General features: G+C 43.6%; 2 protein-coding genes across 2 annotated transcripts in view; one reads left to right on the top strand and one right to left on the bottom strand.

Moving 5' to 3' along the window:
• LOC121606699 (aminopeptidase O (putative)) overlaps positions 1-22,719 on the top strand; it is a 74,987-nt gene that overhangs the window by 48,437 nt on the left and 3,831 nt on the right. The window contains exons 14-16 of the mRNA XM_041937199.1: positions 10,767-10,883; positions 16,256-16,342; positions 16,442-16,590. Of these exons, the coding sequence (XP_041793133.1) occupies positions 10,767-10,883; positions 16,256-16,342; positions 16,442-16,582 (345 nt within the window). The 3' untranslated portion in view covers positions 16,583-16,590. The remainder of the gene's footprint in view (positions 1-10,766; positions 10,884-16,255; positions 16,343-16,441; positions 16,591-22,719) is intronic.
• The window catches only part of fancc (FA complementation group C), a 44,304-nt gene continuing 33,957 nt past the window's right edge, over positions 12,373-22,719 (bottom strand). Inside the window, exon 16 of the mRNA XM_041937201.1 lies at positions 12,373-12,968. The gene's annotated coding sequence lies outside the window, so the exon portion shown is untranslated. The remainder of the gene's footprint in view (positions 12,969-22,719) is intronic.

The raw sequence follows: 22,719 nt of genomic DNA, 5'->3' as shown, positions 1-22,719 counted from the left end.
GTGATGTCTATTTTTGTCCAACCAACAGCCAGAAGTCCAAATAGATCAGATAAAGAAAAAGAAAAGCAGGAACTACTCACAATTGAGAAGCTGGAACAAGGAAATGTTCAATAATTACTTTCATGAATAATTGATTCTCAAAATAGTTGTCAATTAATTTTCATTAGATTCTACTAATCCATAAATTTAATATCTGACCTCATTTACATGTGGTATTAAACTGCCATCTGTATCCGAAGATGTTATCTGGATAATAAACGATCTGATCTCGCCTCTGTGTTTACACCTGATATTTTAATGCGTTCTTGTTATCCTCACTGAGATCGGATCTCTGTCCTCCAGAGCAAAATCTGCATGTCAGTAATAGCGATGGTGGCAAATCAGCCCCAGACTCCCTGAAAGAAAATCTGTTTTTGACCTGTTGAGTTTGCAGAAACTTTATAAACCCTGCCAAATACTGTCTGTGACAAATTCTTAATTATTTCTTGTTGTTCTTGTCCTCCTGTAAATGTGGCAAATCTAGTACATTTTTATTCCTTTCTTCGTATAAGGAAATATTGTGTTAGTTTGTCGCAGCATGTTGCAGCACCGACATGTCTGCTACTCTGCAACAAGATAAATGATATGCCTTGTTAACAGCAGATCAGCTGCACGGATGAATGCAGTGCAGTTATTTCTTGCTGTATATCTTTTGTTTACCACCTGTATCGCTTTCATGTTTCACACAGTTCTGTTGAATAATGCATCCATCTCTTTCATGGCATGTAATAAGAGGTGTGTCTCTTTCAACATTCTCACTTGCTTTCTCTCTAAACCTGAACAACAACCTATATTTTATGCTAGCTAAAAGCAAATAATCTGTATCAGTGTTTTGTTGTGGAGGTGTGCCAGCAAAGTGTACGGATTGCATTGACATCTACCTAAGATCTGAACACAGTGCAATCCAGACTACCTCCAGATGTGGTCAGGCAGGTCCGATCATATTCCGATTTATGCCTTGCATTAACTTGCATTTTTCCTTATCTGGATAACGTGTCTGGATAAAGATCGCATTTTAATACCAGGTGTAAATGGGGTCTTTGTTTCAGCGCAAGAAACATCTTATGACCAAAAATTACAGAGGCATTAATAAAGGCGACAGCTCCACGCTCCCCAGTCTGGGATATCATGTGTTGCTCAGCTAGATGTGGTCTTATCGTAGGAGAAAGACAGAGGGATTGTGTTCCTCCTGTTTTAATGCAAACAACAAGTTTTGAATTTCTTTCCATCTGTTTTTCCTGTTGGTGTCTCTCTCTGATGCTCTCTCTTCCTCCATCTCTCTCCTGTTTCTGTGGTGTCTTCTGTCATTCTATAATATCTGCCTCTTTTTGTTCTTCCTTTGTGTGCGTGTGTGTGCGCGCGCGCGTGTGTGTGTGTGTGTGTGTGTGTCTTTGTGGTGGTGTCCACAGCTGTGTGTGCGTGTCTGTCTGTGCAACAGATATCTGGGCTTAGTCCATCCCACATACCTCTGTCAGCTCAGACTGCTTAAACCCAGCCAGCCTGGAGTTCAGGCAGGAGACAACACACGCACACGCACACGCACACGCACACGCACACACACACACACACACACACACACACACACACACACAGACCAACAAACGAATAAACACATTAACACGGCTCACACAGAGGCAGACAGACACACTGTTAGTCTCTTCCTGAACATTACCTTTCTGTTTGATGGCTCTGGCTATCTTGGCCTCCTCTCTCTGCTGTCTCCTCTTCGCCTCTTGTCTCCCGCTGCCACTCCTTCTTCATGTTTGACTCTCGTCTGCCGGAGTCGTCCCATCTTTCGTCTTCCCTCTCTGGCTCTCTACCTCTCTTTCTCAGTGTATCTTTCAACAGTGGTAGATGCTATCGCTCCACACTGGAGGTCATCTCCGGTGCGTGTTTGTGTTTTACCCCCATTTTGGTCGTCATCCCGCTAAACCAGGTTTGAACGGGCGAATGTGTGTGTGCATGGATGTGTGTGTGTGTTTGGTATGAATGGTAAAACTGGCAACTTTCAACTGAGCTTACAAAGGTTTTTTTTTGACACGTCGCTGCGTGTGTGTGAATGTGTGTGTGTGTGTTAGTGTGTGTCTGTGCCATATTAACCCTCGGACTTGTTATAATCAAGAGCAGCACACACCGCTCATAATATTTATCCACAACCCCTTAAAGCTCACTCGCTTCTTCAGAGGCAGACCATTAAATTAGCAGAAATATTTTGACAAAATTTGCCCTGTCCCAAAATAAATAATAAATAAAAACAATCGGTGATGGACTCAGCCAATCACTGATGGCCGATTTATTTGTCCAATTGGACACCCCTAGCAACACTGTTGTTTTTCCCCTCCCTGAGGGATAATATTTAACCACGACCCTGCTCTCACCCTCTCAGGATCAGGCCAGAACAAATGACATGAGGAAATTAAACCTGGGTGCTCTGCTATTTTCAGCCTTAGTCACATTTCATACTTCCGTGCCTTATGTGTTCAGGGTGTGGGCAGATATCTGTGAGATAACTCAATGTACCATGTTGAGCGTGGATTGAGACGTCAGTATTTCCCTCAGAATGTTGCCAGGGTGTGTGCCACGGTGAAAATCCACCGAAGCACGATATAGACGATCGCTCAGAACCACGAAAGCCTCCAGTGAAATATGGAAAAACAATAACACCAACAAGAATGGATTCATTCTTATATGAGTAACCTGGTCATATTTTATGTTTTTGTCATTTTCCATTAAAAGACCAAAACCAAAAATGCGTTTTCTCAATATTTTCAGACTTCCGCAGCCAGCCTGTGGCTCAGTCTCAAGCCCATTTGGGCTTTTTTAAAGCAAATATTTAAATGCAGGATCTTAGTATATACTTTTGTTTATAAAAAGGGGTCAGTAATTTCCTTAAACCCTATATTTATTTGCCGCTCTACTCAGTATTTACAACAACAGGATGTGGAAACGACTCAAAATAAACTACACTGCCCATGTTCAGGGTAATAAAATAATATGTCAGCCTGTGCAACAGTGTGGCTCACTGATGTATTTCTGGACAACAGTGAAGGGGTTAACTATGCCAGGCTTTGGGTACACAGACAGTTCTTGTAAGTAGGATCAATTCATTGTTGGTTTTGTTTTGTTAATAAAAAGAAAAATATAGAACTTAACCTTTACAAAGACTTTTAGAGGAGTGCGTCTGTCTCCATCAGTTTGTCCATTTACACACACACACGAAAAAAAAAATCTAGTGTGCCTCTTTTCTCCACCATCCCTTTCTCCTCACCTCTCTCTTTGTCTGAGCTGACATCCAGCTGTTTGGATGTGTCACTGTAGTACAAATGCTACAGATTTTTTTCTCTCTCACACACAAACAGCACTCCTTTTGTTCCAGTTCTGTTTCAAAGGCCTCTCTCTTTGAAAAGCATACGGGTGGTGCAGGGGCAAAGCACTCGCCAGCCGCCGCTGAGACCTGGCTTCAACCCCCGGCAGTGACTCCTACTGGTTGGTTATGGCACCTGCATGGAGGGTAGTTGGAGGGGGCTCGTGATATCCTTCCGGTGAAGGAGGCAGGTGAAAAAGACACTCCTGGCGACACAGTGAGGAGGAGGTCCATGCCTGCCTCCATCGCCCCAGAACAACAGTAGCACAAGAAGTGACAAGTACTGCCCGACAGGGGATTTGTGCTTTCCAAAATTCTGAAGAAATGGGTGAAAAGATAAAAAGGAGGCCTGTCTGAAATGTGCATGTGTTTGAGGAGTTGTTTGTGTCTCCACTGGGACTGGAACAACGGATTGTGGGAGGAGGAGGCATGGTAAGAGTGAGGCGAGGGAGGCACCCATTGGAGACAGTTAGATTTGTGGCTTGCGTCAAAGCAGAGTGCCAGAGATTAATTAAACTTCCCCTGTTTTTGGAGGTGTGTATATGTGTGAATGAGTCAGAGCGGTGATGAGTAGGAGAGAAAACATGTTAATTGCCTTCATGATCAATGCCAAATTGTAGGAACATAAATTTTGCATAACAAACGCAGCACCTTCTGTGGCTGCACAAAGTGAGTGTTGAGACAGGGAAGAAAAGCTATCCCATGAGCCGTAAAGACATGCCTCATGCCTGCTGGAGGTGCATGCACATGTGCTTTCGTGCGCTCTTTGTGTAGGTGTGTGTGTGTGTGTTTGTGTGCGCCTGGTTGATTCCCCCTCAGAGAAAGTAGTCATTCCCCACCGTCGGGCCCACTGTGTGTGCTTTTTCAGCTTAACCCCTGACTCGCAGCCCCACTGTGACCCCACACACGCTGTGAGACTGTGAACTTGAAGGCCAGGAAGGAAGATGGGGGGGTGAAGAGAGCAGCTACCAGGGGCTGCACATCCTAACAACCGGCAGCTGATCAAACGCACACTCAAAAACACACGCATTCGCACAAACATAGGCACAGACTGGGTTAAATATTGGGGAATTGGGAAGAAGTAAACATAATGCCTGGTGCGCACTCAAAAATGTATCCAGCACACAGCATAAATGAGGCACATAGACTTGTTTGTTTTCCGAATGGGCTCTGTTGATTGGCAAAGTATTGTACGTGCTGTGCATATTTGTTTCCCATTATACTCACACTCGTGCTGGTGAACATCCCTGGCGCTCTGCCTGCCGTCAGCGCATGTCCTCGTGTCAGAAGACGCATCGATGAGACAGTTGATCCCGAAAGTCACTGTGATTGCAAGGTCAAAAGCTTTTTGTCTCGTTCTCCTTTCGCTCTTTTTCTTTTGTGCCACGGCGTGTCCCTGAAAGCCCTCTGTATATTTTGCTCCCTGATTAGGTTCACGACTGATTGCGACAGCCAGATCCACACACAAACCCAGCGAATGTACACCCTCATCCCGCTCTCTCTGTAGATGTCGTGGTTGTTAATTAAAGCAGTTTCCTGATCAAAAAAAAACAAAGAGCGAATGCCGTTAATGGTTAGATAGCAGATCGACGCTCATAGCTGTAGGTCATCGCCCTGTGCCCGGCGCTATCTGTGAGATCATGCAGGTGTGACATCATTTGAGGAGATGATAGCACAGAAGACAGCTCCATTTCGTGAGTTTAAAGGGTAACATGTGACTCACAGATAACCTTTCAGCGTCTCCTGTGTGTGTGTGTGTGTGGGTGTGTTTTGTGTCTCTGCACCAACCCATTACCTGAAATTGGTTTACAAAACCTGTGATGTCAGCAGGCATTTTTTATAATGTCCTTTTAGACCTTGTGAAGCCACGAGATTGCAGTATCATACCCTCGCAGTGTATGAATTCATTTTTCTTCATCTACTTATCACATTTATAGATTTTATATTTACGGGGTCTCATCACTGCTGTGCTTTTTGCTAAAGTCTCCCACACGCTGCTGCAAGCAGAGACCCTTCCTACTTGAAGAGCTGCTGCCATGTGACCATGTATGTGTTAATTAAATAATCTGTTTCTTCCTGAGAAAGGTAGCAAGGCTCAATCTGCCTTTCACTCATTGGTTAGAAATGTGCCATACTTAATTTGAGAAGTATGTATTGAGTAAGTATGAGTATGTAAGAGTGGTAGACATGGTGCAGGGATTTCGGTGAACCAAAACACTTGTCAACATTTAATATTCCCGAGCTACTCACAGCTTCTTTACATCATTTAGTTTTCAGTTTTTTGCCTCTTTGCCTGCTATTTTATTCCTGACCATCTGCCCCGTTTTGTTGCGCATTTTAATTCTGTGCAGCTGTATAGAGCAGTTACAGGCTAATTAAAAGTGTAAGTATTTGTGATGCTATTTATGCTGTCATGGCTGTTGAGAGAATCTTAACAGCTGCCTGGTGTACTGTTTCTCCTCAGGACCCGAGCTCGCCGCTGCAGTTCGAGCAGATGAATGCTTGGGCCCTTAAATCAAGTGTAAAATAAAGACGGACGCAGGGAGATAAAGGATGCGAGGAGGGGCTTTTAATTGGAGGAGCCAGACACACAGTTTGGTCCAGTGAAAGGGAGTTGGTATGGAGACGGGGAGCAGACAGTCACGGAGACAGAAGCAGAGGGAGAGAGAAAGGGAGGGATTTGAGGGGAAGAATGAGTGAAACCTTAGTACCTGAGGCGTGGGCTGAGGCCTTTAGCTGCTGGTGCCAGAATGTGTTTTTACGAGCCTGCGGTCAGACAGAAATAAAAGGCAACCGAGCGGCTGAATGGCATCACACACACATACACGCATGCACACCCACGATTCAATGGCCTCTCACAGTTTGGTTTTATAATGTCACAGTTATTCAGTGTCTCCAACCACCATAATGCAGTGTGACTGAACAAGCAGCACACTCTCCCCAGTGGTACGGAGGCAAGGAGTGAGAGAAGGAAGAGAGGGGAGGTAAGGGAGGCTAAGAAACCATTAGCAACACCTCTGTATTCCTTTCAACTGTGCCAAGGGCTTAGAAAGAGGTTCCCTTATGTTCTATGGAATCATTATACAGATTTTATGGTCAATCTTTGACATTTTCTTTTTTTTTACACAAATCCTTTGGTGCCATTTTTGTCTCGCTTCCTCTGTCTGTTATGTCTTTTTCCTCTTTTCCAGTTTTTTGTCATTTCACCTTTCATTTCTTTTTGCAAATAAATAACAATGACTCTAACTTAATGCCATAATGCCCTGCCAACAGTCCAGGGAGAAAAGTGCTAAAAAAGACTGAGAAATATCAGTAAAAAAGACAAGCAGTTTGTCGAAGCCGAAATGTGGGAGAGCGATGATTCAGTCAGCAGAGGTTATCTGAGGTTCCTCTTGTAGAGGTGTGATGGTAAATGGTGAGTGACCTCTTTATGGTAGCAAGAGACGAACAAGGGATGTAGATCGTGACCCTCTTTAGCACAGAGCATGAGCAGACTGCGAGGGGCAGACAGAGAGAACGGAAATATTTCGGATCAATCCTGTCAATGCATAACGCCTCCTGGAAAAGGACACAGGCTCGCACTCCTATGTACTGTACAGAACGCAGAGTGGTACTCAGTGCCGTTGCCATGGAAATACTGAGCAAGTGATGGATTATTGGAAAGGGACAGAAAAAGATTTAAGATTTGCAGTTTTTTCTTCTTTTTTTTTTTGGACAAGCCTTTTCCATCTTTTACACTATCTCAGAGACAGAAGTGCACTGGAGTCAACGGAGAGTCCAAGATTTATCAGAAACAATTTATTTGCATCTCTTAACTCATCTTTTATTGCAGCTCGATCAGTGTTAAGGGTGGAAATATCACAATAAAGCCTCTGTTGGTGCTGTGAGTGTGTGTATACACATTCTGTACAAAAGGCTAAAGAGCTTCAATTCATTTTGTGCTGTACAAACATGTTATGCAGCAGCAGTAGCATGACTAATGTTGCTGAGTCCCATACACCCACACATACGCACATACATACACACACACGAAAAAATGTAGCTGCTTCCTCCTTTTGACTTTTTTTCTCTATTACCATCAACACTCATTTTCTTCAGCTCCCATGCACAGCATCACACACACACACACATACAGAAACACAGCTATATATCCTTAATGTATTTATGGGTTGTGGTGGACATCGTATCCTGTGTTTACTATAGCTGTTTGTCTCATTGAGCCCTCAGTCACTGTTGCAAACAGTTTATATTTGTGCATGTGTGCACTCATACGTGTGTGAGCGTCATTGTTCTGTAGAGGTTTAGAGGTCAGTGTGTGGAGGGGACATTTCAGCGGCATATTTCCCAGAGGTCCTCGCAAGGCTCGACTCAATATAGAGCGGGTGCAACGGACCCGTGTCAGCGGTTTGTACGGAAGTGAAGTGTGTGTTGGTGTGTGCGTTGTTTTATATAGAATGTCTGTATGAGTGAGATTACAGTCTGTGTGTGTGTGTGTGTGTGTGTTCGTGTGTGTGTGTGAGAGAGAGAAAGAGAGAGAGAGGTACTGTGTTTTCTGTCTTTTTCACCATTAGCATTCCTCAGCTTTGACGGACAGTACAGGAATGAAATGCCTCTTTCATGTGTGTGTGTGTGTCTGTGTGTGTGCGTGTGAGGGGATCTTTTCACATGAATCGTTGAGATAGAGAGGGATGCATTTTCCCCCTTCAGTGGTAAAGTGCTTTCAGCACTGTACTATTAAGGGCTATTGTTAGAGTTATCCATGACCTGGTCATGACATGGGGCTGTGTGTGTGTGTGTGTGTGTGTGTGTGTGTGTGTGGGTGTGTGCGTGTTAGTATGTGTGTGTGTGCCATTCTTCAGGCTCTACCCATTAATAAGGGAGTACTCAGCCATGGAGTTCACCTTTTCCCCTATAATTGCTCTCTCTCTGTCCCTCTGTCACCCACACACACACACACACACACACACGCTACCCTGAAACACATTTTCAGTCACCAGCGTGAAGTCAGATTTTCCTAAGCGTGGAGCCTTGAAGCAGGTGTCGAACACTTCATAAATGACATTAAACCTACAGTAAGATTTTCATACTGTAGTCACATTACACCGAGTCTTTGGCAGATGCTTTTATCTACAAGCGAACAAATGAGGTACAATCCAAGCCACGGTACATAAAGGAGACACCATCGTGAGTAACACTCAGTTCAAAATTCCTCCTGACACGAGTGCCACGAGGTTGCAGGCGCTCGCAGCAACGATTAAATGTGTAGAAAGTGAGACGGAGCAAGTTGAGTGAGTAGGTGGAAGAGGTAGAAAGAAATATCTGTAGTTTTGGTCGTTTCGCTCGTACTGGCAGAATCCATCTTTGCTGCACGGGATTCAAATTTCGTCGCCAAGAACAAGGAACTCATGGGAAACAATTTGTGCATGTGATGAAGTGAAAAGTAAGTTGCATAAAACCAACAAATACCCAAATAAAGTACAGTTGTACTTGAGTAAATGTGCTCAGTTTTTGTAGAAATAGATGAGAGGTAGACGGTTTATAGTTGGTGTTGATGTCGGTGACTTCACCATGGCGATGTTTCACATGATGAGGCAGACAATCCTGTTTCTGTCAGACAGTGTGTGTGTGTGCGTGTGTGTGTGTCAGGATAATAATAACAATATAAATCGGTTAGTAATGTCCCATCATTGACCAGGAATTTGTTTTTGGAGACACTGGTGCAGACATATCGATTACCGCCATAGCAACATAAGTACATACAGGCACAACAGGACCTCACAGTCAGTGCAGAGGGATGTGTGTGTGTGTGTGTGTGAGAGAGAGAGAGAGAGCAGTGTTTTATTGCTGTGGACTCCTCACTTTTCAAAGGGTGGGAGGGTGAGAAGGATCATGGGTGGGCCCCAAAGAGACCCCTTAGAGATGGAGACGCCACTTCAGAAAACACTCAGCCTTCACAAAATGGAGGGAGGAACGGAAAGAGAGAGGGGAGACTGGATATCAGATTTTCCACAGAGTTAGATGATCATTGGTGTGTGTGCGTGTGTGTGTGTGTGTGTGTGTGTGTAGCAGTACTGGTAGTAGTGTTTGATTTGACCATTTGCCAGCTAGAGGCTGGGTGTTATTCCCTCAGCTCCAACAGCTACATGCTGAAATACTTCCTGGTTTTAGGGCAGGTATTTCCCAGCAGCGCTTAGGAAGTTGTTTACTGATGAAGGCTTTAAATGGATCGGCTCTTTACAAAATATGTACGGCACAATTACAGCTATTTACTCAACTCCTTGCTGGATGTGTTTATCTGAATAAAGGAGTTTTGTCTGTCTGCCTCCTTCTCCGTCACCCCCCCCTCGCTCTCGCTCTGCTTCCTCAGTCACACACACACACACTCTTCATACCTATTTTCACATCAGCCTCAGCGGGGCCTCCTGCCATTAACTGTGTCCCAGACTGGGAGCGGGGAGACAGTGTGGATGGGAGCTGTGCTGGGTGTATGCACAGGAGAGGCAGGCAAGGCTGGGCACAGCTTCCTCCAGAGGAAGAAGTCGCTCTCTCATATCGCTGCCCACATCCATCCCCAGGACGACCATCTAAATTCACCACAGAGTTTCCACCGTCCCTGAAGACGTTAGTCATTAGAATAAAATAGCTTGTATCCTTTAGGTTTACCTCAGGATAGCACAATCAGTACATGCACCATTAAGAAGCAACAGTGAGGCATCCTGAAAAGCTTTCTTCTCTTCTCACGGTTAGGGCTCTGTCATCTCTGCAGATCAGGGACTTCAGAGCTGTCTTACAGCCTCCAAAGAGCACATGTTCTGAGAGGTGTCTGTTTTCTGGCAGCGTGTGTCCCTGAACAGTGCTGCTCTCTTTGTTTCTCGACAATAGGACAATATCAAAAAAGACAACTTCATTGCTTTGTTTCGCTTCTCTCTCTGTCCTTGATTCAAATTCTAATATTTTCCCCTCATCTGTCCTCTTTTGCCTATTTTGTAATATTTCCCAGTTGCACAAGTTTCACTTGGTTTACCATATTTATTTAATTGCCATTTCAGCTGTTTTATTATGCTACGGTTTCCTCCGTTTGAAAGGCTGCATTAATTGCCTGACTTATATTGACATGTTTTTTCCATCAAGCCTTCCCCACCGCTGAAAAGAAAATTAAACTTAAATAAATGTGCTGGAGAACCGACTCGCAGCACGCAATATGTTTATAATTTGGCAGTTTAGTAGTTTGAAGCTGCTGGTGTAAGGAGGACGTGACTTTTTTTTTTTGCTCATAATGTCCAATAATGTATCTGAATCTATTTTATGAGGGAGCTCGTGTCGGTCGGCGCTATTAATCTCATGAATTGTTTTGTCTCGCCAGGTGACGTCGGAGCAGCTTGTGATGCTTTTGGAGCTTCTGCTCGAGGAAGAGGAGCTAAGCGAGGCGACAGTGCGCGCCCTGCAGAGAACGTACGACCTACAGAATCGAGACGCTGAGGTGAGACCACACACACACAGACACACACACACACACACATGCTCAGACAAGTGAGTGTATGCATCCAAGCCCCATAATCTCCTCCAATAATAAAAAGTAGAAGGTTCCCTCTCCCTTTCCATCCCAAGGCACACCGCTTAGTAATGTGTAGTAAATTCTGCTGTAATAGCAGCTCTCTTCTTTACAGCCACCATTACTGACTAAATCCCACAAGTATTCGCTTCATGTTTTAGTACTGCACAAAGTTCCTTAATGGTACAATTAACGATGTTTGTGTGTATGTGTGTGTGTGTGTTTGGTCTGTGATTGTGCTCTGCAGTTGTGTGTGTGTGTGTGTGTGTGTGTGTTGCGGCTGAAGAAGTCTATACTGTACAGCGCCGCCTCTCAGCACAGGAGCATGAGTGTGCTGCAGCCGGGCCTGTAAACTGTCCACGCTAACCTCCGTCGTTAACACATAGCTCGCCTTGAAAAGAAAAATTTGATACATATTTAGTTTTTTACAAGTTCTTATTAATTATATGAGCTGTTTTGTTGGGGCAGTAATGTATATAATAGGGCTCAGATGTTCTGTTGTACAGAGCCAATTGAGCGGTTGTTGCGTTGAATCCAGACACTGAAAGTTGTTCTTATTATTTACGTTCCGAACTCGCAGTCAGACCACTTACTAAAGTTCTCACACATAAAAAAAAAAAAGTTGCCTCTAATCTTTCTAATTTTTCTGTGACTTTGCTCACTAATTAACCTCGCGGTCAGAAGCTAAGGCCTTTCTGCGTTTGGCCTCGGGTCCCGCTTTTGGTTTAGGCCTCTTTATTTGGACTTCCTGGCAGATGAAAGCAGATTCTCATCTGCAATTTCCAGGAAAAACTTTGAGTGTTCGCTAAAAATACACAGGGCCATTATGCACGTAGTCATGCATGAAAACACACACACAGAGAAACAGAAACACATCTGCATGCACCTGCCTGAAGCCAATGGTCCTGTCCTAATGCAAGTAATCTAATTCAGAAGAGGTTAATCACCTACGTCCTTCCTTATAAATGTGCCCATTTATTCTCCTCTTTCTGTCGCCTGGTCTGATTGTATTCATCTTCTCACTTCTTTGTCTGGTGCTGCATCCTCTTCAGAAGGACTGATGATTGATATGCTTAAAATTCTTGCACAAATACAATGCTAAGTGCACTTCAGCTTCTGTAGCCCTTCACTGTTTACCACACAGAGAAAAAGAGCTTTTCAGCGTCGATGAGTATTGGATTCTTATGGCTTCTGAAGAGTGGTTAGTAACACGTCAGCTCGGGATGCATCGTGATACGACAAAACACGACACGGATTGTTCACCCTTAAAATAGAAATGTATTATCAGCCACAGCTGCATACAGTAAAAAATCTCCAGCAAGTCTTCTGATGATGATTTCATACCACATTAATACCAGACTCTCCTGATTTGCTGTTTTAATGAATTTTATTAATCCTTTTTGTAAGGTATTTTCTCATTACCACAGCTTAATCTGGTGATAGAACCATGGCATGCTGTTACTTAGAGTTTCATCACCTGTTAGTTGCTGAACATGTCTCACTCCAAGCAGTACAGAGAAGTTTACGGCGCTGTGCAGTGAAAGTGATAAATAAGTCTCGGGGTTAAAGGTGCAGTGAAGACTGGCGTGCCAGCTAGAGTCTGTGTGTGTGATTTGCGTGAGCATGTACACGACAGTGAAAGGAAATACGTGGCTGAGCACCAGTGTGCGTGCAGCGGGACTGGTGTGCGAACGGCGTGTGACCATGAATATGTGTGCGAGTGCGCCTGTGAGCCGGAGCATGTGTTTGCATGTATGAGAGAGAGTGCATGACTTTTCCCATGAGCCTCATGTGATGTGAGATGCCGTGTGCCCCTGTGCATGCGTGTGCATGTATGTGCGTGCATGCATGTGTGTAGTTCCCCCAGCGCACTTCTGATCTTGTGAGAGCGCGGAGGCGTGCTTGTGTGTCGAAGGCCATCTGTCGGTCAAGCACACAGGACGCATTGTCTGTTCCTGCGCAGGTTAGGTTTACTCCTCCAGTGGCTGCAGACCTCACTGGACCACATCGAGTCTGGTTCCACATGCGGAGCAGAGAAGACAACAGAAAGAGGAAACAGAGTTATTAGGAATAAGCCAAGGAGTGTCTGAGAGAAAAAAGTCAACCCAAGTTTATTTGTGTAGCCTTTCATCCCGATGACAGTCTCAGTGGGCTTCACAGGCTGGAGACAAAAACAGCTTTTAAAAGCACAGAAGAAGAAATCCCCTTCCAGGTCTAATAGGCGCCACAATGATAGACAATGATAGTATAACGGAACACAAATGTATGGTTGAAAGTACAGCTGAAACAATTACTTTATGAACTGATTAGTTGATTGACAAAAAAGTTGTTTTGTAATTGTTCAAGTAATTTTTTATAAACATTCCCAAGTGCCAGCTTGACAACTGGGGATGTAGTGATTTTATTGTCTTATGCGATAGTAAATTGGGCAAAATAAGCAATTTGAAGATGCCAGCTGGCATTATAGAGACCAAAATGAATCACAAAATCATTTAGAAATGAAAAAGATTGTTAGTTGCAGACTGGTGAAAGACAGAACGAGTAAAAAAGCCTTAACAGTTAATGCTGTCTCCACCTTTTATTGCAGGTTTGATTATATACAGTTCATAGTATATTTCCTCTCTTCAGCCAGAAAATCAGTATTATGATGTTTGGGCACCCATGCTGGCACACAGTCTGTGGACAATTGAACACTACTGTAACACTGCATCTATATGCATTAAATCTACACATGCCTTTACGTGTCTGTCCTGTCTCTAAGACTCTGACTTCATGAGAAGTTTGTCACGGAAAGTGCGAGCGCACAGAGTACGTTAGTATCAGTTGTAGCGTTGGCGTATGTGTCAGATTCGGGGGTGGTGGTGGAGGGCAAGGGAGGGGGCGAGGAGCAGTAATAAATGAAGGAATGTCACCGTGTTATTGCATGTGCTGTCAGAGAGAGGGGCCCAACGAGAGGAAACAGTAAAAAAAAAAAAAAAAGGGTTAAGCAGAGGTGCACCAGGCAGCTGCTCTGCCCCAGGGCTCTCCCCAGGAATGTAACCCAGCGCAGGGAACAGCTGCTGGGCTACGCAGGCCAGAAGGGCAGGGCTGGCACCAGAGGGTACACATACTGTACACACTCGTGCACATTCATGAATACGGACACACACACGTATCCTTGTTCCTTGACCATGTTACACTTGACTTATACCCTTTGCTCTTTGTCATGTCTGCTTTGGGTTTTTTGTAGCCTTCCAAAGTGAACACATGGGAAAAGGAAGATTTAAAATTTTGTTGAAGGAACTAGAAGACCCTCCTGAGACCAATTAAACTCATGTTTATTTAGCAGGTTGCAGAGGTAATGTGAGGATTTAAATGTGGCTGTTGTAAAGTGGAGCACTGCTCAGTCTCCATTGCCGTGCTGCATAAACAGGAGGGCAGCGCAACAAACAAAGCAAAAAAGTCCGATTAAGAGTGTGCTCACACTCACACAGCACTCAGGTAGATCCATTTGGCTCCTTTCTCGTGTACTGCCTCAAAATGAATATCTCTACAAGTGCTGTAGAAATGCCCAAAGCTTGAGCTGTTGAAATAGAATCAATCACCAAGAATCCCACGCTTGGTCACTGTATTCTCCAAAGGACTACTTTATTATCCGGAGTGTGTGGAGATAGTTATAGAGGAGATTGAAATACCCAGGAAAAAGACCAGCCAAGGGAAACTGTCGGGCTTTAAAGAAGTGACAGTGCTTTAAAAGATTTTTCATCTGGATTTTTTATCGCTCTTCTGTCTCCTCTATCATCCTCCTGCTCGTCTCTTCCACCAGAGTGTACACATATACGCGTGCACGGCGTACATCCACGCCTGCGCACGTGCACAGGCGCACGTGCACGCTCATAGCAGATGATGAAGGATGATGGCTGAGGCAGGGACAGAGCCTGTCTCTGATCTCTCCTGTAACCGCGGCAACAGAGCTCCTATTGATCCTCTGGGAGAAAGGCCAGGCGTTACCTTTCACACACATGCACACATGCAGTAGAAACACACCTATACACACACACACACACACACAAGCACAGAGGAATTCAACAGAACTTTGAAGCATGAACTTTAGATTGAGATGTTTCTAAAACAAAGTTCACGTCTGTTAATCCACTGTTTTCTGGATGAACCTGTTGATCGTTAGTGGAGCAGCTTTGTCAGATGAGCTGTTTGTCTTTTGTCACTGGCATTGAGGGAGACCAGATCACATCAGTGTGCGAGTGCGCTGGCCAAAAGCAGCAAAATAAAATGTCTTCCAAAAAGGCAACTTTTTAAAGAGCTAATAAATAAAAATAACATATTAAAAATCTTTGCCTTCAAAGCCACTCTGCTTTTTATAATTTTTTTTTTTTAATTTATTAGTGGTATTAACTGTGTTTTAGAGTCCCTCGTTAGTCCTGCCTGTACTCAGGGATAGGGTGTATGTAAGTAAAGCTTTCATGGGGTCAGCAATAGAAACTGAAATTACAAACACTTACATAACTTCACCTCATAGACAAACACGCTGTGTAAAACGTGAATAAAAAAAGAAATGGAATCAGTTTTTAACAAACTGCATTTACCAAAGTGTTCCTGAGCCCATGTAGTAACGTCCTTTATACAGTCATGTGTTTCACAAAGTGGTGAACCTCGCTCCATCCTCGCTTGTGATCGACTGAGCCTTTCCAGGATGCTCCTTTCATACCCAATCATGAAACTATCACCTGTTACCAATCGACCTGTTTACCTGTGGAATGATCCAAACAGGTGTTTTTGGAGCGTTCCACAACTTTCCCAGTCTTTAGTTGTTGCTCCTGTTTGAAATTTGAAAATATATTGTCTTTGTACTGCTTTCACTTGAGTATATGTCAAAATGGATTAGTACATTACAAACAGCCTCCACTGGAAGGTAAATCTAAAAGTAGTATAGTAAATACTAAAGACATTCGTGTAGCTTAATCTTCATCTGCAACTGTGCAGAAATACTGGCTTTAATAAACAGATGAAAAAAAGCTGTGTAACATTTGAATGTTGATTTAGAATTTGAATGTCGATGATAATGAATGTCGATGATAATGAATAAACTCTTCAGTACAGGCTTATATTTTTAAACTTCTTTTAATACTTAATCTTTTCTTTGATTTCTTGGCTCTGTGTTGGTCGATGTTGACAATATTGAAGTCCGTTAAAAAGTAGATTTTCTATCTCAAGGTCGAATTTAAAATTATTAAATGAATATTTATGTTTCTGATTCCATTAATAGAGCTGTTGCATTTTTTCCCCTCTGTTTTGGCTGCCAGGTGCGACATCGCTGGTGTGAGCTGGTGGTCAAACACGCGTACACTCAGGCTTACAGAGACGTGGAACACTTTCTGGTTCATGACCAAGTAAATCCAACAAAATCTTCAAACACTTTTAAAATACTGATTTAACCTGAGAGAGAACCCTTATATGACTAACTAATTGTGTGTGTGTGTTCATTCCAGGCCATGGGTGTGTATCTGTACGGGGAGCTGATGGTTCAGGAGTCCCCTGAGCAGCAGGCTCTGGCCTCACGGTGCCTCTCATTGGTCAAGGAAGAAATGGACCAATCAGCACGCAGAGTGGTGGAGGAGATGGTCCTATGACATTAGAGGTGAAGTCTCATTCTCAGTTTTTCATTCATGAAAAGTGAGTGTCGACCATGTTGTGCGTCAGGCGCAAAGAAAAAAAAAACTCAAATTTTCATCTTCTTCCTTCGCACTTTTATTTCTTTCACCTTTTTCCAGTTTCTTCAGAATTTTACCCTCTCTTACTGGCACTAAAAATGAGAAGAAGTTACACCAACAAGTTTCCTAACAAGCTCATCTAGCAATCATTTAACATTATTATTACTCTTATTAGTGTTAGTATTTCTACATTATTATTACTTTGCAGTCTGCACAGTCCACACTTGAGTCACTTGGCTACCTATACGTCACATTCCTCTCTGAGCCCATTGAGTGTGTGTGTGTGTGTGTGTTTGTAGACCCAGAATGGGGCCTTTTCCGTGGTTTCACAGCAGCGCCATCAGGATGTGTTTGTCAGAGAAGGAATTTGGGAATGTGTTCCTCAAACAAACGAGAGAGCGAAGAGAGAAAAGGGGAGAGAATGGGTCAGCAAGCGTTTTCTGAGGGGCTCGGGACGGTCTCTGCTCGATGTGGGGTGATTTTTATACTGTTGACCCTGAAATTCCTGCGGTGTGTGTGTGTGTGTGTGTGCGGGCACATTACTGCAACTAGTATCAACCACTGAGCTTTTCAACGATTGAGAGCAGTGAGGGGTTTTATCGGTCTCACACTAAATGCAGGGAAGAGAGAAATTTATGGTTTAGACAGACGGACAGGGAGAAAAGGGGGGCAGAGAAGGAGCGGGAGGGAGGACCGGAGAGAAGACGAGCCTCTTTGAAGCTGCTGTTCTTTTCATAACAGTCCTGCTATTACCGACACTAACCTTTGAATAACGAGCGCAGGCAACTAAACGCGTCTCGGCTTGACAATTCAATTACGGGAACCCAAATACTCTTCCAGGCTTTTAAACATAACATTAGTGTAATATGGATCAAATGCTACAGCTGTAGTATTGTGAAATTACTCTGAATTTTTAGCATTTTATCTATTTATTTTGCTTTTTGTGTTTAGTTGATTGTGGAAAAAGTCACAAGTGACAACCAACCAACAATGCAAAACTGAAATATATTAAATTTATAACAACATAAAACAGAGAGAAGCAGCAAATCCTCTAATTTGAGAAGCTAAAAGAAGCAAATGTTTGACATTTTTGCTCAAAAAACAGCCTTGAATATTAACCGATTATCAAAATAGACGCCAATTAATTTCCTGTCGATCTACTCAACTGATAAATGACTCAAGTGTGGTTTGACCGGATATGACTGACAGTGGCATCCCCATGGCAACAGACGCTTTCTGATTCAGATCTCGATAAACTTTGATTTATTTAACCTTTTCCAACTGAGCCGTTGCAGAAAATCCAGAAAATCTCTCATGTAGAATTATAAGAGTTGTTGTGACTTTGGCAGAAATTCATGCAGAACCAGTGCAGTAAGAAGCTGACTGTGGAAATCAAGGTTTAAATTTGGCCAACTGTATCTTTCTTTACATGAATTTTCAGAGCATTAATTTGAATGTTGTTCGGCAATAACTAAACTACAATGTAGAGAGTCAGCTAAAAATTTACACCAGTCCTTTTCTATTAACTGTAGTGTTGGTGGAACAGTGTGAGAAAGACGAATGTTAGAAGAGCAAGAGGAAAAGTTCTTTGATATTTCTTCACATTTATGATGGCACACTCCGGTTAATTTCAATGTTAGGCAGGTTTAGTGTGAAAGGAACTAGGTATACCACAGCGGTTAGCGTTGACGCAACACCCCAACTTTAGATCAAAGTTCCAATTAGCTTGTGAAGTTAGCCGGCTGTGTTATTATCGAGCACGCCCCCAATTCAGCGAGCGTGAGGTCAAACGGGGCGTCTGTGACCTTGGTCAACACAGGCTGCGTCAGGAGGTGCCGCTAAATACTCGTCCCCATCAACCTGAGTGACTTACAGCGCTAAATCCCTTTTTAGGCCGTGACCAAGCCACTACAAGACAGGCTTTTATCTTCAGACACACACACAGAGACAGCTTTATGCATTTGCACAGGATGTGAAAGGCTTTCTAGACAAGTGCTTGGCATCTGGCTCAGTCCTGATAAATCTCCCTGACACACACACACACACACATATAACACACACATATGTAGCGCCTATCTGTCTGTGCCCACGGATCTTTTGTCATCATCCTTCACTCCCTCTCTACACCTCCCTGTGGAGCCTCACTACAAGTACAGGACGAATGAAACAGAGCAGCAAAGACACCGAAAAATGAGTAGAAGAAGAATAGAAGCATTTAGAGATTAATATCCTAACTTTTACTATTGCTTCCCACTGGACTGAACTAAACGAGCCTCCGTAAACATCAATGCATCATGCTGGTCAACAGAGCTCAGGTCCAGATCTCTCTCCAATTAAAATGATGGATGAACTGCTTTTTCATATTGCACTGTGGGGAGACGGATTCATGTTTTACTGCTCAGTTTGTGTTCCCCTGTAGTCTTTTTTTAAGTGGAACAGTCCTCCATGCAACCTTTTACACCCTCACACGCAGACCCGCAGTACAGTGGGATTAGGCTGAGGCGGGCTGAGAGGGTTTTAGCTGAAAACAACACGTCTGTCAAGGCGCACTCCCCGCTCTGTGTTTTTAAACCGAAAAAGCACAACCCTTTAAAAGGAGAAGGGTGGTCTCTCCCTGTCCTTTTTTTCCCCCCCTCTTTTCCCCTCCCTGCTCACTCCCTCGTTCTTTTCTTCCCCCGGTACATGCCTCTGGAATCCCTCTTGATCCGCTTAATGAGGGGCATATCGCCGGGTTAGCCGAGCGTGGCGAATGGGAGAGGAGGAGAGGGGTAACCAAGGAAGAGAGTGTGAGAGGCAGAGGGAGCGCGGATCCACAGGTCTGGTCTTTCATGACTGCGCTCTGACGGCAAACGTAGAGAAACAACAAAGAAAGTTAGAGATTTGCAGCGTTGCAGGTTAGCGCTGGACTGGAGCTTGTAGTTGGAGGAAGGGGAAAAGAAAAAAAAAAGACAGGGAGAAGATCTTGTTCTTTCATGTCTGGGCTGTGAGGGTTCCTGGCGTGCTGATTTGTGACTTGTGATAAAATCACATTGCCAGGGATTACCACACAGCCCTGACCCAGCCGGCTGCCATGGCAACCACAGCCCCTCCTTTACACACACACACACACATCCAGAAACTTAAAACTAAGGACGACATGATTATCTGAGAGTGCGTTTGATTGTGCTGGAGGAGTTGATGATTTAAGAGGAAAAATGGATGATCAGGGAGCTGGAGGGGCTCGATGCGAGTGTCTTGTGTAAGAGTGTGTGCACGCACGTCAGTGCGCCAGGCAGGTTTTGTATCCTCTCTCCAGCCAGGCACAGAGCTTAGCTGATTGGTGAACAGTGATTGATTTCCTCTTTGTTCACAGTGGCTAAGTTCTGCACCTGAGGAGAGCATGACCCAGACAAGCAGACAAAAGGAAGACAATGAGTCGGTGTGAGAGCGAAGCGAGAAAAGAAACGTTCTTTGAAGTTTTTTACAGTGTGTGTGTGTGTGTTTGTGCTTTTGCAAGCACACAGTTGAGTTCAATTGTGTGTTTATACATTTCACTCACAGATCTCCTTCCCCTTTCTCCTCCTTTGGCCTGCTCCTCTCTCACCTTATCTCATTTCACTCTTCTCCTCAGTTTGGTCTAACTACACCTCATCTCCTCCAGCCTCACTTGCATGCCTATAAAACTTTCCACAGAGACCCTCTCTCTCGGAAGAATTAAACAAACGAGCCTCCTCACAAATTCAAAACGCTGCGTGAAGCTGCTAATGAGCGCTGCGCTACGCTCTCCTGCTTTGTCCGTCGTTCCGTCTTCTCTCATCTTTCTTCCGTGCTCTCTCCTTCCACCCCTCTGCTCCTGCCTCCTCTTTGCTACGTAGCATAAAAGATAATCCTGCAGATGATGCCAGTTGCACGCTCTGTAGTTCTAGGGAAGGTGAGAGCCAAATACCTCAGGAGAGAGACTGTACTTCCAGTACTAATGAGGCCTGGGGAGACCCAAACACTGCTGACAGATATTTCATCAATCCAGGAGCAGTGGACACCATCATCACCCTCATCATCATCAGTGTCCTCCTTCTCTGCTATTCTCTCCTTCTTATGCTAAGAGTCCCAAAGTCATAGTCAGTCATAGTCATGGCACACTGTTTGAAGTTAGTGCACAGAAAAGTCAGTGACTTTACCATTGAGTGCTTTCTTAAGACATTACCAGCTGTGTGAGCCACTCACAGCTGGTAAAAAGACCATGCTGCCACGTCTTCTTTCAGACTAGTGGAAATAAAACATCTAATATACACGTTTAAGTGTTTGTTTGGTTCAGATTTCTGCTCTAGAAATGTATGCAAATGAGTGCATATTTAATTAGATTATGACTCGTTTGCATGTGTAAACATTTCAGAAACTTTTAAGACAAAAAAATAATTGCCTTGATTTGAGTAATCAACTGAGGAAGCTTCTTGGTGATTGTATTTTCACACTTTTCACCTGTGCTGGGTTTTTTTTTTGTCTACAATTCATATCTTTAAGGGCCATTTTCTCATACTCCGAGCCATAACTCTTCAGTAGCACTTACATACACCATGCTTTCCTCTTTTATTCCTGTCTGTATTCTGAAGGCTTTTACAGAGGGGTTTGTTCAGATATCATTCACAGCCTGATGTACATAACGTTTTTTTCTTAAAACATGGCAAAAATTAATTTGTTTTTTTGGGTGTTGACAGTATTTTCCGATTTGTGGAGTGATAAAAAGAGATATCCAAAATGCCCACTGTAAAAACATTCGACTCGAATATGAACAACAGAATGAAGCAAGAATTTTGGCTTAAAGGATAACTTTCGTTTTTTACAACCTGGACCTTATTTCTAGCATTAAATACGACCATTTACTGACCCAGACAACTTTGGTGGCATTTGGAGTCGTTTTTGAAGAAATTAGCCCCAGAGGAGCGGCGCGTATATCCGTATAATGCAAGTAATCGGGCCATCCATGCGCAGCCTCCATAAACGCATAATCTGCGGCGAAACTCGTTCATATTCCAATATTTTGTTATGATATGCTGGTGCTATTCCCCTCTGAGCCCATGGTGGCATGTTATCAACATCCGGTGTCTCTAGACAACTACCTCTGACATGGATGATGTCATTACCGAACGCCTAGCGCTGCGAGCAGCCAGCCACAACACGGCTAACTCTGTGGCGGTCGGCTACGAATACGCAATAACGAACCATAGCTGTGCCAAACTACAGCTAGCCGACCGCTGGCTCAGAGGGGAATAGCGCCAGCACCAGAGTACTCGCATTATACGGATATACGCACCGCTCCTCTTCAAAACGACTCCAAATGCCACCAAAGTTGTCTGGGTGAGTAAATGGTCGTATTTAATGCTAGAAATAAAGTCCAGGTTGTAAAAAACGAAAGTGATCCTTTAAGCCAATGTTCAGATTTCTGCACACAAAATAGACAGACTTAAATACTGCGTCAGTCGCATATTTAAACATACAAATTAATTTCAGAAATACTTGTAATACAAAAAATAACTGTCTTAATGTAAGTAATCAACTGGGGAAGTGATATCTGTTTAGTTCACCCGTGTCTTGCATTACATTTCAACTCGTCAGTGTTCTTTGCTCGACAAACTATTTCAACTAACAGTCACATTAATGTTTCTGAATTAGCTCAAACCCAATTTGGCATTTCCATAATGCAGTTTCCTGTTTGGCTGTCATATGTAATGATATTGGTAAACTCTGTATAAGCTGATATCATCCAATACATAAGGCTGGCACATTTATCGGTCTAGCTCTAGCTACTGCCAGCAGCCGGTTAGCTTAGCTTAGCATAAAGACTGGAAACAGCTCTCCTGGCTCTGTCCATAGGTAACAATATCTGCCTATCAGCACACTAGATTTTGTTTGTTTCTTTCTGGGCAAAAACCAAAATGTAAATATAACAACTTGTGGTTTTACAGGCAGGAATGTGCTGGAATATTTCTTGTGACTTCCTCTCTACCCAAGACAGACCATTTCCCAAACTCTTCCTTTAACTCAACGGTTTAGTTTAATTACAGCAAGGTTAACTCGTT

This window comes from Chelmon rostratus, chromosome 5 (assembly GCF_017976325.1).
Source record: "Chelmon rostratus isolate fCheRos1 chromosome 5, fCheRos1.pri, whole genome shotgun sequence".
Classification (NCBI taxonomy): domain Eukaryota; kingdom Metazoa; phylum Chordata; class Actinopteri; order Chaetodontiformes; family Chaetodontidae; genus Chelmon; species Chelmon rostratus.
Note: the sequence above shows the minus strand (reverse complement) of the source record. Positions and strands in the feature narration are given on the sequence as shown.